Genomic DNA, 15,491 nt, shown 5'->3' on the forward strand with positions numbered 1-15,491 from the left:
TTGCCAGCATCCACGTCGCAATGCTCAAAGAAGGGTTATCGCAATATTGTCGCCACGTCCGAGTTGAGTTGCGCGCCGCAAAATGATTGCCTTTTCCTATCCAATACTCTGAAAATCGCGGATCTGCGAACAGACCAGGCGATAGACGATTTTTTTTGGGCGATCTTGGGCATCGTGAGGCTACGAATGCGGTCCCCGACTCAGGAAGGTTTCTGCCAGCCATGGTATCCTGGACTGTCAAGTTGACGTGTTCAGAGATCGGACGTGAACATGACGGTCGATCATCTTAGTGGTATGAGGCTCGATGTGGTGAGAGGAGCTGACGGCAATTCGATGCGGGGAGAATGAGAAAAGGTGGCCACGCCATGGGGCGGGCTCCTTCCAGTGTCGTGTCGTGGGGTGAGATGAGTTTTACCCCACATTCAACACCTGCATCTGTACCTGCGACGTGCGGCTCAGAACCAGCTGCATCTGCATCTGCACCTACATGTAGGAACAATCGTAAAAGTAAATTCTACGATTGATTCAATTCTCCACTGTCTACAAGCAAAACAAGTCAACCCCGCAAGAAGTTCAAACTCGCAAGTTTGGAGTTGCTCTAGGTCCTGCTGATCGACGTTATCTTGCCCCGCAGTCACACATCTCCTCTGGAGTAGTGACCGGTTACTGAAAACGGTCACCGAGTAACAGTTGGATGAAGAAAACGTACACTCGAGCTAGCCAATTACGGCGTCAACTCTGCTCTACAACTCGCATCATTCGACTGATGGAAACGTAATACCAAGACATAGCGTGAAGGAGGTATTGTCCGGACGGCGTCTCATCCCGACGCGTGCTGGGGAGCTATCGGTTACTCCAGACAACAAGCTGGCTCGCTAGATGCTCTACTGTACCTACCTATTAGACATCAAGCGCGTGAACGACAGTGTTTGTGATAAGGACTTCCCCAGTGCAGTAAACACATGGCGCTAGCTCCTGCAGTATCTCCTACCTTGTAGTTATTATCGTCATGCCTTGTATGGACAGTTCTCGCGAAGACTGATGCCCGGTTTTTTGACTAGCCAAGGAAGCAGCAGCACCGATGATGCAAGTCTAAGATAAGGGTCTTACCTTGTCCTCGTATTCGGCAATCTATTTTCCTGGCACATGAGCCTTATGGTCGCGAGAACAACGTCGCGCATGAGTGGTGGGTGTCGCACGCCACAAATCAGAAATGCATTAGAGGTTGTGTGTGTGTGAGTGTTTCACATCTAGGTCGAGGCAGGCCGCCTATCGCTGGTTCTGCGTGCAAAACTGGAGCTGCTGCAGTAATTTGTGGCGTGAGGAAATGCATGTCTTGAAATTACGTGTGCATGCTGTTGAGGGTGTGTGCAAAGAGTGGACCTATGTTATTTTGGTGTGTTCTAAGAATGCAGTGGCAACGGAGGGTCACGGATGAGACGGTTCATGATGGCACGTAATGTAGAGCTTAATGTTTTCATATTCGACGAGACATCCTAGCTAGTTCCCTCACTCGACGTCATACCATTAAAGTCCCTAGGACTCTCATTGTCCGCCCTCAACACCACGTAGGTGGAGGCACCCCCTGCGACTATCCCTGACTCCATGTTCAAGGATCATACATGTGTCTCTTCTGACCTAGACTCCGTGCGACAAAGCAAGATTGTTCCAGAAGGATAACAAACAAAGACAATGGTGCAGCTGTTCATGATGTGCGGCGAAGGCGACCGGCCGATGTGGAGCTTTTTCAGCATCCACAGACGGGGGCAATGCGTAACGGCTAGACGTGCGTAGTCGATGGCGTAACAACGTCTCGTTGAAAGTTTTGTAGAGGCAAATCCAAAGTGCGCAATGGTGTGTTCATTCATCGGTAGTAGCCGGCAAGACGGTGTTCGCGCAGGTCATGTTGAGTGGGCTCCCTGACCTCCACACTGTAACGCTTTGCGTTGCGTCGTTGCTTAGCCAAGTCCTCCTCATAGAGCGAGCCCCGCTTTGCGTTCATAGAGTTGGTGATCTCTGCGAGTGCCCTGGGCTTGGGCTGAGTCTTTGGCTTCTCTGGCCAATCGACGATCTCGCCTGATCGTGGTCGTGATGATGTCTTGGTTCTTGGCTCTTGCTCGACCTTGACGGATCGCGATCGCGAGGGGAGAGTTGGGGCACGAGGGGCGACGTAGTAGCTGCGGTCCATAGAGACAAATGGCTTGCGTGTTCGGTGGCGTAGGCTGCGTTCGATAGCCTTCAACAGTCCACTGACTTCGACGTAGCCGGCTGGAACCTCTACTCGGATGAGCTTGCTGCCTTCCTCGATGGTGGAGTATGTTGCTCCGTCAGACTTGTTGTAGATGTACTTGGCGACCTCTTGAGCAAGTCGGTGACCGGCGTCGCACAGCTGCTCACGGTTGCGGTGAACCTCGTACGGGTCGTGGCAGTAGACGCACTTGCTAGCGTGCATCTCGAAGTCGTGGGCTGCCCAGGACTCGGTTGTGTTGACTGGACGTGAGATGGAGGCCACGGGATCCTTGGGGAAGAACACTCCCCCCTTCTTGGGGCTGGAGGGCTTCGACTGGATGACGGTCGGCATGTAGTTTGCGCGGAAGGAAGGCATCTTGGTGGTGGTGGAGTTCTTCAGGATTGACCTTGGTGCCGTGGTGACGTTATTGGCAGGTAGATATGGAATCGTAGTAAATCGAGTCACCCCTACCTAGGAGTGACTTGTGACTGAATGTGGTAGTGCCGGTGAGTGTTGTATGTGATATCGAGTGCGGATTCGAATTGCTTTAGGCGCTTGGGTGTGGATGGTTGAGATACAAAAGTTCTGGAGGGAACCGGATGAGAGCGATATATATGTCTTGGAGCTTGAGAGGCCGCAGCCTGCATAGCTGCATGGATGCCTGCCCGGACATGCTAGCAGGGGTCTGCGCCTTACAATGGGGCTAAGATATAGCGAGGGCGGTCAAACCCCACCCACCATGACGACAGCTAGAAACGCGTTTGACATGCCTGTAAGTCTGGGAGCCGTTGGCGCTGTCACCAAAGGGCGCTATTCTGAGTAACGGAGCCCCGTCCAGCCTGACTTCTGGAACAAAGAGGACGCGACAGTTCGAGGAGTGTGCCAGCAGCCGCCATCGCTCGACTCCTGAGCGCGTGCTGCACGCATGTTCGACCGGGATGGGCTTATCCAACAAGGCAGGTCATTTTCCAGGACCGTAGAAATATGATTCGGTCGCTTCGCCCCGGATGGCGTCGTGTTTGCAGGTCTTGGATGGTGTTGAGGGTGTGAGCGTGATCGTTGCCTGGAGTTGCAAGGCATCAGCCACGCCCAATGTGACTAGACTGTTTCTCTCCCCCACCTCCAGTCTCTCATCTCACCGCTGACACAAATTTGCACATAGCCACACCTTCTGCACTCTCCCTGCAACCATGATCATCGCGCAGTGGCTGTTAATTGTTGAGTGACACCTGCTTCCAACATGTCCCACTGAATGAGGTCGCGCTTCTCGACATGACCCTCCAGCTGATCTCGTTCTTCACTCAGGACGGTGCCCCACCTAGGTACTGCGCCCTTTGCATCAGCACGCGCTGAGTTCTGGCGAGTTTGAGCGCCTTTCAAAGACTCATCGACACCCTGTTGATCGAGTTCGGCGGGCCGTAGTGGCCCGCATACGCCAGCCCGCTATCGCTTGGTGCGTCTAGGATAGCCAACCTTCTCTTGTCTGACCGGAAAATGAGGCCTTGTCATTCGTCGACTAGACGATGGCTCCAAACATCTTGGTCATTGGCACAATCGTTCGCAATCCCGCCAAGCTGACGATGGCCGTCCAAATCCTGTTATCTCCCATAAACTGCAATGCATACTTTACGAGAACCCGGCCAGGCTCACCTGAAACGATCACATTGTCGTCTGTTCCTGCTGCGGAACGCCAGTTTCGATACTGATGAGTCAAAGCAGCGCAGTACATGGTATGCCTCTTAGTGCAAAGGTATGACTCCAGCCTTAACAAAGCCATCGACCCGCCCCGCATACCCGTACAAGAGCTTCACCTGCTCTTCGTCCAAACCTCGCCACTCCAAGAGCAGGTGACCCATCATCCATCTCGGTCTATGAATTCACCCTACCTAGCGTGGTTCGGCAGGTACAAGCCACGACCTGGTAACTGCGAACAAGCCGATCAGCCGTAGCGTAGCTCCAGGATATCATGCGGCTAGCCAGACCATAGACGGTCCTGGCGTTGATTGGTCTTTTCCGAGATTTATAGTTCGTCATTGTAACTTCCTCCAAGCCTTGGACGCCTCTGATGTTCAAGTACTTGCTTCTGTTTCTGCACACGTAGAAGATAAGGAGAGGACGCAAAATCTACTGACCAGCTCCAGAAGGTTCTGTTTCTTACACGTCGTACGAAACCATTTCAATTGTTGAAGTGCATTTATATGCTCTACACAGTGCAGATTTTACGAGTCAATGAGTCACTCTTTGCACGTTCAATATCAACTATGCCCGTCAAGTTGCCATTGGCCAGGTATTTTCGGAGCCGTTTCCCGATGACGTTCTTTCTTGGTCAACATAATCAGCAACACGGAACCCTATTTCTCAGATATACGGATACAAATTTGCCGTTTTCCGAACTCTGTCTCTAAATCCCAGACGTTGGAAGTATCAATAGGTGCACCAGTGTCTTGAAGCTCGCCATCGCTACAGCAGTATAGAATGCCTGTATCTTTTCCTGATACAGTGTCTGGCCTGAAAACGTGTCAACGTGAATTTACGGCGGAAAGATGGCCCATATAGGCTCCTACAACATGGTATATATTTACCCAGAACGATCTTTTCTGCCCCCCTGAAGTACGTTTTCTTACTTGTCTCACTTTCTTTGACCAAATTTCTGGGAAACAGGACTGACGCATTTGATGCATAATTCGCAGAGTCGATCATTTTACAAACCATATGGCGCGATTGTTTTCATAGTGTTCAGAATACATGTCGCTCATGCAAGATTATGGTTTGCCAAGTTCATTTTCCCCTCTACTGGTCACTTCGTTGGGGATTATGGATTGTGGACGACACCAGAGAACCACAAAAGCCCCAGAAGATGAAACAGCCGGCCTGTCGTGTTCATCGGTGAGCTGAGAATTTCGTGGGCGCGAGATCGTCCTCGTCGCGTACCTCGAGGTCGTGAAGCTCACGTAATCAGCTGGGAGAATGGATGGTACCAGTGACCGCTTCTTCTCTCATCACATAGAGAATCGGGAATGAGATACCCGGAATGTTTGTAAATCTTGACTTTGTTTTGTGAATTCGGGCCGGGCTCTACCAAACTACTCCGCAGCATTCCGCAGCCAACGCCCAGGAACAGACCTCTGTACGCGACCATGGAACCGAATCTAACGACGGTGTAGACAGCGCTTTGTTGGCGTCACGTTTCTTTACACGTAGGCATTGCGTATGAGACTAGTAGCCGTAAATGCGCAATTTGGCCGACTCAGAAAGATACACGCATCTGTAAATTTGCACAAGTGATGCTGACCAGTAGATGCGTGTGGTCATTGCGTCGAGACAAAGGAGAAGTCGGTCGGCGTCATGCGTTGGCCTTCCTCATTCGTTCTCGCTCGTTGCGTTGAGCTCCTGTCGTCTCTAACATTACAGCTCCTTCAAGATCTACGATCCTCTCGATGCCTTTCATCTCGTCGGCCAAGACACCTCCTTCCACCGATGCGTTGATACACCTGACATCGCGTTCTATGCACAGGTCAGCCCCTAACTGGATGCATGGCTAGCTCGGAACCGTGCCCCTGCAGCTGTACGAACCACACACCGCTCCCTCACCGAAACTTACATGCGACCAACGGAACACATTCTTTCATAAATTCTCGATTTCCTTCCAATTCTTGTAGTTTCATATAGCACCTGCACTCCTTTTCAAGTTCTACCTTCATTTTATATCAATAGCGAAATGCCACCCCGAAGCGTGTGTTTGAATGTGTTCACGACGAGTCTTGGCGATGCGAACGCGGCGGTGAGAGATGATGGAACGTCCGCGTTCAATAATGGAGGTTTTGGTAGCTCAGGCCTAGAGAGGAGAGATAGTGCGCAGAGTGGTGGGTGATTTCCAAGTTTCGCGACATGTTCAAATTATTTTGAGACTGTCGTCGCGTTGATGATGCATGCTAATATGGATTCCAGACAACACTCAAAGATCCCCATCCAGCTCCGCCTCACCGCCACCAACGTCAACGTCAACATCATCATTTCCTGCCGTTCACAGGCCCGAACTCTTCTCATCGCTCAGACATACGGCTAGCACTGAGAGTTTTAGTTTTTCTCTCGCTTCTAAACGTACGTTATGCACCTTTCCTGCAGGAACCCTTAGCGCTATGCACCTTGCGCAAATCCTCCGCAACCCCTTACACCCCTTGCCCTTGCATCCGCCTTGTACCTGTGTGATATGTTTACTACATGTTGCATGGTTCGTTCTTCATACTGACTTACCATAGCATGCTCCACATGCTCAGGTGGGCCCGCGAAACTTCGCTGCTCTCGCTGCAAGGCTGCATTTTACTGCGACAAGGCGTGCCAGAAGTCGGCGTGGAAAGCTCATCGAACGGTGTGCGAACCTGCTTCTCAGTCTCAGGGTTACTCTGCTCCGGCAACGCCCAACTTTTCTACCCCGACCAGCCCCGTCAGCGAGTCTTGAAGAGTAAGGGATAGACTGGGCCGAATATGCAGAGTCGCATCAGATCGGAACGTAATGCTTGTATATTTTTGCGATGCAGGATGAGAGAGAAGGAGAGGAATGAAACAAAAGCAAGGCTTTAACGACTTTTAACGACTAAATGGGCATTTCAGGTGTTGGCGTTCATGGGACTCGAGCCTTTTTCTAGAACGACGAAGCATTCAATTGCTAAGATAGATCAATTCATTTTTATCGCACTCACAATATCAACTCACAGCTTGGTTGTATGGTGATCTGCACGAATGTGTCCAAGATAGTGGTTTTGTCGTCGCAGTGTATGTATGATATACCGTTTCTACAGACGGAAACACTGACAGCTTCTGGAACAAGTCTGGAAACAAATAGTTACCGAGAAAGCCTTGTCGTACATCAAACCAAACACTTGTCTAGCCCCAACTGGCTAGAATTACTCTTACTACTGCAGCCCTGTTCGTAACGGCATTAAACCCTGTTACGTTAAAAAGATACTGCGCCACTTGTAACTGCATTGGAAACGTCGATGTGGAGCCACCGAATTAGCTGGGCCTGTACACCAATCAGCTGCGGTATAGGGGGATGGAGAGGTACCACATGTTGTAAAGGCTGGGAAGGTTGGTGGACGGAATGTGTTGGTATGTGGTGAAGAGTTGGGATTAGGTGCAAGAAATGGAGCAGGAAGTTTGAAAGGGCTCATTCAATAGCGCTTTAGAAGAGACAGGAATGAGGAAGGAATATATTGCAGAGTAAAAAGCCTAAAATCCGGGATATCAATCGAACGAACGCTCCAGAAGATTATGTGTCTATACGATTGAACCGTCTTTGGCCATCCCATCTACCTCGATACTGCTCCTCAGCCCACCCTCGGCATCAAGCAGCGGAGTATACCCATTCTCCTGCCCCGTCCCCAACTTAATACTGCCAAACGAGAGCGATCTATTCTGGCACTGCGGGCAGGACGCCGGATAAGTCATCCCCAAGAGCATCGCATCCCTGAGCTGCATGCCAACAAAGTACAAATGGATAAGACTACACAAATCAGCAGAGCACACCAGACCCATACACACATGGAAAAACTCACAAATTGCAGATCAAAAAGTTCGTCCCGTACGTCCCTAGCATAAGCTCCGTCTTCTTATTGCAGCGTCCTCTTCCCATCAGCACCCAATCCAATATCAAGCATACGAGCAGCCATGCTCCGAGAATCAAGTCGGCTACTAGGTGGATCGGCGTTCCTGTTAGCCCGCTGGCCTGGCATCCGCACTTCCGTTCGTTGGCGAGGAGCAGGGCGGAGAAGGCGGAGGAGAAGAAGAGAGGTAGGATGCCGATGGCCGGATTTGCAGTATGGCAAGCGACGCCTTGGATGAATAAGAAGAGGAATCCTAGGGGGAATGTTGCGAGGGAGATGGCGCGCAGGGCGTGGAAAGTTGATTTGCGGAAGATGGTGAGATTGAGCATGGGGCCGGCCATGATGGTTTACTCTACAAAAAGGCGGTGCGTGTTGGATCGCGAATGGAACCTTAATACCGAGTTTGGGGATGGTGAACAGATAGTTGCGAGTGCGATGTAACGATGAGAAGTGTGACATTGCTAGGGATATTTATCCGTCGCTAGGCAGCAACATACCTCTCAGGCCACCAAATCAGCCTTACTGCAGGCTAACTCCACGTCTCCCCACCCCGGTTGATACTGCCATTCGTATAGTGCACTTTCGTCGTTTTTGGTTTTCTTTGGAGGCTACTTGTGGGGCTCATTAGAGATCTGCGGGTGGCCTTGAGGCGGTGCATGCGCAGCACTGCAGTCAGGACCAACAAACAAGGTTGAACTTCGAAAAAAGCATGACCTGAGCAAGAGTTCGAGCAACCTGATCCCCGGTTGAAAGAAAATACTCTAGTAAACAATCTACAGTCCGCGTGTTCTTTTCCGGGATAATCCAAGGTAGGTTCAACGAAATTATCAACAAGCCATGTTCCATCAGTGTTTCGAAAGTGGATGAAGAAAATGACAACGGAAAAGCCAGAAAAAAGAGATTCGCCCATTTTCGAAGTACTAACTAACGTCCTCGCTTCCACCGTTACTATCAAGTCTTTAGACTTCCTTCCACCCACAAACCATCAATTATAATCGCCGCATCGAAATCCGAAGCAAAAGACCAAACTCAGCATAAACCTGCGCCTTCGTCGACAGAATCAGCTGTTAGAATAGTGAATCAGGAAACTGTAAAAACGACGACTCGTCTGACCCCACTCGCGGCTGCATTGAGACAGATCGAGCACAGCCACAAGGAGAAAAACGTGAATGATGGAAATGAGCATGTAGGTAAAGGGTGTGTTGCGAGTAGAAATAGGATGACTTGCTGTATCCATTCGCCACGAAAGTAGAAATAAGTCGAGCTGGGTAAGGAACGTGTTGGCCGTTTTTGAAGGAATGGCATGTAGCTTATTTCGAGTTTCGGTTGATGGATATAAGATATTGTTCGTTTGGGGATTGTGGATTGTTCCAAGGTATGACAAAGTCTCTACGACGTATTGCTTTTGGTACGTTCGGATTTCGGCGCGCTTGTACTAGACATGCATGGGACAGCCCAGCCATGGAACGTAAAACTCTCTTTGTGTGTGTAGGGACGGTAACGATTTCAAAATCGACGAGAACGCACAGAGCAAACCCCCAAAAACACACATTTCATCTTTCCCAACCGCTTCTTTAAAACCCTCACACATTCCCTCTCTCCCCCCCGTAAAACCTCATACCCTCAAACCCCTACTCCTCCCCCACCCACCCATCCCCAACCCCCCTCATCCACTGTACCCCCACAACCCTCAACCCATGCCTCCCCACAAACTCCCCAACCTTAAAACTCCTCCGATCCACAAACTCCTCGCCCCCCACATCACTCTTCTCCAACTTAAACCCCTCCGGCTCCTCAAAAAGTAGGAACAAGTACCGATGCGGCCCAGACTCATCCTTCGGCCCCGGCGCCAGATACTGCGTCAACGTAGTCCCGCTCTGCGTCGCGTCAGCGTGCGTCCCGGGCACGATGTGCGACACGACCCAATGGCGCCAGTATGCGAACTTTGGGTCCGCGGGTGTGGGCGCATCGGGGTCGATGAGCATAAATGTGTAGGCTTGAGAAGGGGCTGGGGGTGTGGAGAGGGAGATGGAGAGGGTGGGTTGTTGTTTGACTTCGCTGACGCGGACTAATGTGCCGTTTTCGATATTTTTCGAAGGGAATGCTATGCTGAGGGTTGCTGAGGGGGAGAAGTCTGCTGGGAAGACGGGGGAGGGGAGTAGGTCCGCCGTTTTCAGCGAGTCGACAAGAGCGTTCAAGGCCATTTTTTGTCGTAAGAATTTTGTAATGGCGATTGTGGGTGTTGTGGAGTTTGAAGAGTTGGTTCAATGCTGGAATTATGAGAGTTTGGAATAGTTTTGTATTTATTTCGAATCTTGTGTGTGATTGGTGGATAAATCACACCTTGTGTCTTTGCGAATGCACAAGATCTTGGCTATGTGTGGAGGTGGATCTGCCTTGTCTGGGCACATGGGTTTCGGTCGAGCTGTCTGCGAGATGTGGGTTCAGTCGTAGTTGTAGGAATCTATCTGGAACCACCTTCGCAATGGACGGTAGATGCGATTGAGACATTCATTAGATCTGCTGGGAATAGACCTTGTTAGATAAAAGTTTCTACCACGTTGGTAGTCTTCTGTCACGACAGCCATATCGTCAACCATGTTTTACCTTTACTCCTTGTTAGAACCTTTAAAGACCCAAATTTGAGACCCACCCCCGCCGTCACAAAAGTCGAACGATCCTTGCTCGGTCAGGGAACAAAGATCAAAGAAGTGCAATCGGAAATCTCAAAAATTGAAGAGAGCGCAGGAGATGAAGAGATCCAGAGACTAGGTGATAAGGTCGCTTAGTAATCAACCTCAAACTAAAACATAGATTCTTCTCTTTTGGACATCCCTCAAAATAGGTCTCAGAGCTATTTCCATAATGATTCTCAGAACAGTTCTCAATATCACTTCCACCATTACCCTCACAACCACCATCCTCACTCACCCCCAGTAAAAAACGCACACTTTCTCCACCCATACAAACTATCCCTTCCAGTCTCTCATCTCTCAACCTTGCCCCCCTTTCTCATTTTCACCTCCTCAAATCTGCTTCTCACCTTGCTCCACAATCTCTTCTCAGCGCTCTTCCCTACCTCAAAACCTCTCGACGCGCATTCTACCCGCACGCACGCCTTCGTTTCCCCCAACATCGTCTGTCACTCGTCCACCCAAGACGCTCTAACAGTGCGGCTAAAAAAGTCCCCTATCCATCTCCTCGCCATCACCCTCCACCTGGACAATACCGAGCCTCCCATCACCCCTCATGAAGGATGACTATTCTGCTTCCGCTGAACCGCGACATCTTAGGCTAGTTCCATCTCATATTACATATCTCTACGCGTAACTTATGCTTGGGTAATGTATCACCACGTCCCTTATCCCTGGATAGCCTAAGCGCGTGTCCGTCTATCCATCTATCCCAACACAAGGTTGATATAGCAACGACACGACACGACTCAACACTCGTATATTTATAGTAGGGGTAAGAACAAGCAGGGAACACATAAAACATGCCATTCAAAGTGACGAGAAGCAACACAAACACACCCAGAGTGATGAAATTCCGCTCCGATATAAAAACGCCATGCGTACAACCCCCCATCTACCCAGCCCGAAACGACTCTCAATCTAAACACCATCTCGTAACACCATGAAGAAGAAAGAAAACCATCAAGTCATCCCAACGTGTAAAATCGTCGTAAGAAAAAAAAACGCCACCCTGATGCAATCTACCCCCACCCCCAACAAACTACCCCACACCGTAAACCCAAATCATGACCACTCAAAGATTCCCAATAACCACCATAAACCTCAACTTCCCATCCCCCTTCTTCACCGGCACCCCGCCCGCCCCCCCAATCGCCTCATCCGCACTCCCACTAATCGCCACCTCATCCAGCATCAACGTACTACTCTTCCATCCCCAGCTCTGGCTAAAATTAAACCGATCAGGCGCGCTCTCATAAATACTCAGCATCCTGCCTCCCTTGGAGGGGCTGTAGATTTTAAAGTACGTTTTGATCGTCGGTCTGCCGTCGACATACGGTGGAAGAGCGGGGATAGCGAGGCGGGATTTGCGTTGCGCGGTTGTAGTGAGGGAGGGGTTTGGGTAGATGGCATGTAGCTCGTCGTCGTCGTCGTCCGAGGAGATGTAGTCGTGGTCGGAGGGGGAGTAGACGTCTGCCGGGAAGCCGGGGGAGTCGATGTTTTCCCCGTGTGTGGGGGGCGATGAGCCGAGGGGCTGGAATTGGAAGCGGGGCAGGTTGCGTGTGGTGGTGATGTGGGGGAGTGTTGTGCTGCGGCGGCGACCTGTGCTGTCGGTGGAGAAGCGGGGGTTGCGGTTTGCGGAGACGAGGGTCGAGTCTGGGTCGCCGCCGCTGCCGCTGGTGTCTTCTTCGGCGGTTTGGTCGTTGAAGGGTTCGCGCGTGCTGCGGCGGCGCTCGCGTCGATCGCTGCGCATGAGCATTTCCCGCTCTAGCTGGCCTATGCGCGCATCCACTGACCCGTCGTTCGGCTGAGTGGCACTGATGTTGGCAGCCTCGGTTGACTCTTCTTTAGCTCGATGGAGATAGACACCCAGTTGGACGTTCTTGGCTGAGCGAACCTTCTGGATGTAGATGTTCCAGAGAGATCCAGCGTACGAGACAGTCCGCGAGTAGACGCGCTTTTTCTCCTTGAGAAAGCGCGGGTTCGGAAACTCTGCAGCGAAGCGGAAAGGAGGGAACTCGGTATATGCGATGGGCTTCGGCTGTCCAGCGTTGCTACCGCCAGCTGAGATGGGACGGAAGGTGTTGTCCATGCGCGTGTTGGGATGAGCCATGTTAGAAGGGGTAGATGCAAAGTCAGTAGCCCATTGAGCATCCTCTGGCTGCATAGACGCAGAAAGGCGGGTCGCATGGCGCTGGAAGGTACTGGATGTGGTGACGACAGGATCTACCCCATTCCCGAGGACGATGTTGCAATCTGAGCTCGGTATCCAGAACTTGCGGGGCTTGCCGTTCCCATCCCAGCTCTCCGACTCGACCTCGGACTCTACAGGTGCGATTTCAACCGCTTTCTGCTTACCCTTGACCACAACCTCCCCCTCAGTTTTGGTGCCTGCGTTGGCCGTCTCGGGCTCGGGTGGGGCTTGGCAGAGACCCAACTCTTGCGACGACTCGTCTACATTGAGGACTATTTGACGAAGAGATAATTGCTGCCAGAGCGCGTTTGAGATGACCCTCTCCGGCATGACGGGTAGACCAAAGACATCACGAGCGGTCTTGATGTAGCCGAGCTGTTCGTACTCCATGTGGATGTAGTGGATGCCTTCGTCGAGGAGGACCAGGATGCGTTCAATGTCGGGACTGGTGTAAAGAGCGAGCCAGTCGCCTTGTACATCGGTTGAAGATTGTGACATGGTTAGGGAGTTTTGCCGATAGACACCGTCAAAGCGGACAGCCATCAAACGCATTGACTGCGGCGCCTGAGGAATGGGCCGTTGTCCGCGCTGAATCAACCCCGCCTCGATAGCAGCCTGTCGTAATCGGCGGTCGAGCAGACGCTTGGTCAAAACCCATCTGTCCCACTCGCTGTCGACAAAGAAGCCGTCCGACCCGACAAGCTCGCGAATGATATCTCCAGGCATATCGTCCCAGTACTTCAGCGGCATCTCCCAGCCGTTCCTGCTGAGCATGGCCTTGGCTGACTCGAGGATGCGGTCACCTGATCGTCCGTAGTAGTTGGTGGTGACTAAGCGGATGAGGTAGGCGAGGGTGTCTGGGGCCATCTGACGGAGGATAGACTCGATGGCCGAGTCGATGAGGTCCTGCATTTCCAGCCAGCATCCTGTAGCAAAGAGGCCCACAGCCTCGACGTCCGAGTCCTTTGAGATCTCGACGCCGTACAGCTTCCTGATGGCCAGCTCAAAGGCAGCCTGGGTTATGCTGGGATCGATGCGTTCGGGGTACAGGCTGACCTCCTTGGCCTGGCTCTCGATCCATGGCTCTGATAGGGCGGTGGTGAAGAAGGGCGCACGGTCGAGGATGAGACGATGCAGGTTGTAGCGCTGGCCAAAGGCAACGACGGTGATGTCTGAGTGACGTCCCTGAAGCAAGCCACGGGTGTACAGGTGATCGGGCAGGGGTATGGCTTCGTTAGAGGCTGCACCACGTCAGTACGTCACGTCACATGAGCAATGCGTGGCACACGAGGGATGTACCTCGCAGGTATAACGGGCCGGTGGCGTTGTTATACGAGGGAGCGCGCGAGTTGGCCATGGTGGTCTCGCCAAACAAGCGGCTGAGGGTGGTGAGAGTCGCGTGCTCGTTACCGACCAGATCATGTGTGGTGCGCTTCCTGCTCTTGTTCTCGAGGGGCGTCGAGGGATCGTCACCGCTCTTTTGGGCGCGCGGAATCTGCGTGTGCAGCTGGACGATGGGCGGATGCTCGTCCGAGACCTTGAGGCGTGCGGTGCGCTTCGTCATGTTGGCAAGGGCGGGCAGCATGTGGGCGGCGCTGCTCGCATCGTTTGGGGGAGTCTCTTCATGGTGGACTTCTGCGGGCACGTTGGGCGAGAAGAGGCTGACACGAGGGGCGGTAGAAGCAGAAGCAGAGGCAGAGGCAGAGGTTGGGCTGTCAACAGCGTCGAGGGCGTCAAAGGACCAAGTCTCGACCAGCGCTGGCTCGTTTCCAATCTGCACAAAGTCTTCGCGGTCCTGGTCCTGGGCGGCGTGAGGGTCGTGCGTGTCCATGCTAGCGAGTACACGCGCGGTACATGGGCGCGGGCAGTGGGGTGCGGATTTCAGACAGGCTCGAGCAGGGTGGGATGCAGACCGTGTCAAGCAGGGCGGGATGGCAGACAAACTCGGGACGGGCAGCGGTTACGTGTGCAGAGGGCAGAGAATATAAGAGAGCACACGACCGGCGGCAGGCTCAACCCTGGGCGCGGTCATGCTGCACCGCTGGCAGACGGTGTGTGATGTACGGCAGAGGGCCGTGATCATCGCTTGTCATGGGTCAAGCCTCGTCGACTGCGGGTCCAGCCGTGACATATGTGGGAGATTGGGCGGGCTAGATATCCGCGGGATACCAGGAGGGCAAGATATTGGGAGGGCAAGATATCCGTGGGATATTACGAGGGCTGAACATTGGGAGAGTTATATATTTGTGAGAAAGTACGAGGGCTAGGTATCCGTGGGATACCAGGAGTGCTAGATATCAGCAGGATACCGGGAGTGTTAGGTATCCCACGGATACCACGAGTGCTAGAAATTACAAAATCATGAGTGCTAGATATCCGCAGGATACCAGGAATGTTAGGTATCCCACGAATACCAGGAGTGCTAGATATCTGTGGGATATCACGAAGGCCAGGCATCGGCAGGATACTACAAGGCCTAGGTATCCGTGGGATACTACAAGACCTAGATATCCGCAGGATACCAGAAGTGCTAGGTATCCGTGGGATACTACGAAGCCTACCGTAAAACTCTAGTTGTTTAACTTAAAGCTAGCAGGGAGGCTAGGTATGCTAAATAGACACTCTAATAAATACCCCTAAGTAGTGCTTAGGCTAATATTAAAATCTACTAAAAATTTTATTAGCTTAAGCCTCTAATATTTTCTCTATCTTATATATAGAAGACTCTTTTAACTTATTTAACTTTGTTATATTTAACTAGCTGTATTATA

At 51.8% G+C, this 15,491-nt stretch overlaps 6 protein-coding genes across 6 annotated transcripts; 1 reads left to right on the forward strand and 5 right to left on the reverse strand.

Annotated features, from left to right (window-relative positions):
* Positions 1 to 1,864: 1,864 nt before the first annotated feature.
* P153DRAFT_361641 (uncharacterized protein) lies at positions 1,865 to 2,605 on the reverse strand (the record flags this gene model as incomplete). Its single annotated transcript, XM_033667000.1, has 1 exon — positions 1,865 to 2,605. The coding sequence occupies one exon, from the start codon at positions 2,603 to 2,605 to the stop codon at positions 1,865 to 1,867; it is 741 nt and encodes a 246-aa protein (XP_033518413.1).
* A 2,911-nt stretch (positions 2,606 to 5,516) lies between these two features.
* Positions 5,517 to 6,930, forward strand: P153DRAFT_351657 (uncharacterized protein). The gene is made up of 3 exons (XM_033666354.1): positions 5,517 to 6,093; positions 6,179 to 6,331; positions 6,490 to 6,930. The coding sequence occupies exons 1-3, from the start codon at positions 5,949 to 5,951 to the stop codon at positions 6,687 to 6,689; spliced, it is 498 nt and encodes a 165-aa protein (XP_033518414.1). The 5' UTR covers positions 5,517 to 5,948; the 3' UTR covers positions 6,690 to 6,930.
* A 577-nt stretch (positions 6,931 to 7,507) lies between these two features.
* Positions 7,508 to 8,174, reverse strand: P153DRAFT_303286 (uncharacterized protein; the record flags this gene model as incomplete). Its single annotated transcript, XM_033664504.1, has 2 exons — positions 7,508 to 7,733; positions 7,786 to 8,174. 2 exons carry the CDS (start codon positions 8,172 to 8,174, stop codon positions 7,508 to 7,510), a joined length of 615 nt encoding a protein of 204 aa, XP_033518415.1.
* Positions 8,175 to 8,197: 23 nt separating this feature from the next.
* Positions 8,198 to 8,952, reverse strand: P153DRAFT_142900 (uncharacterized protein). The gene has a single exon (XM_033662120.1). The coding sequence runs from the start codon at positions 8,741 to 8,743 to the stop codon at positions 8,363 to 8,365; it is 381 nt and encodes a 126-aa protein (XP_033518416.1). The 5' UTR covers positions 8,744 to 8,952; the 3' UTR covers positions 8,198 to 8,362.
* Positions 8,953 to 9,464: 512 nt separating this feature from the next.
* Positions 9,465 to 10,037, reverse strand: P153DRAFT_361644 (PEBP-like protein; the record flags this gene model as incomplete). The annotated part of the gene is made up of 1 exon (XM_033667001.1): positions 9,465 to 10,037. The coding sequence occupies one exon, from the start codon at positions 10,035 to 10,037 to the stop codon at positions 9,465 to 9,467; it is 573 nt and encodes a 190-aa protein (XP_033518417.1).
* Positions 10,038 to 11,601: 1,564 nt separating this feature from the next.
* Positions 11,602 to 14,551, reverse strand: P153DRAFT_361645 (uncharacterized protein; the record flags this gene model as incomplete). Its single annotated transcript, XM_033667002.1, has 2 exons — positions 11,602 to 13,961; positions 14,020 to 14,551. The coding sequence occupies 2 exons, from the start codon at positions 14,549 to 14,551 to the stop codon at positions 11,602 to 11,604; spliced, it is 2,892 nt and encodes a 963-aa protein (XP_033518418.1).
* Between the last annotated feature and the right edge of the window lie 940 nt (positions 14,552 to 15,491).

The sequence above is a fragment of the Dothidotthia symphoricarpi genome (genome assembly GCF_010015815.1).
Source record: "Dothidotthia symphoricarpi CBS 119687 unplaced genomic scaffold P153scaffold_25, whole genome shotgun sequence".
Taxonomy (NCBI): Eukaryota; Fungi; Ascomycota; class Dothideomycetes; order Pleosporales; family Dothidotthiaceae; genus Dothidotthia; species Dothidotthia symphoricarpi.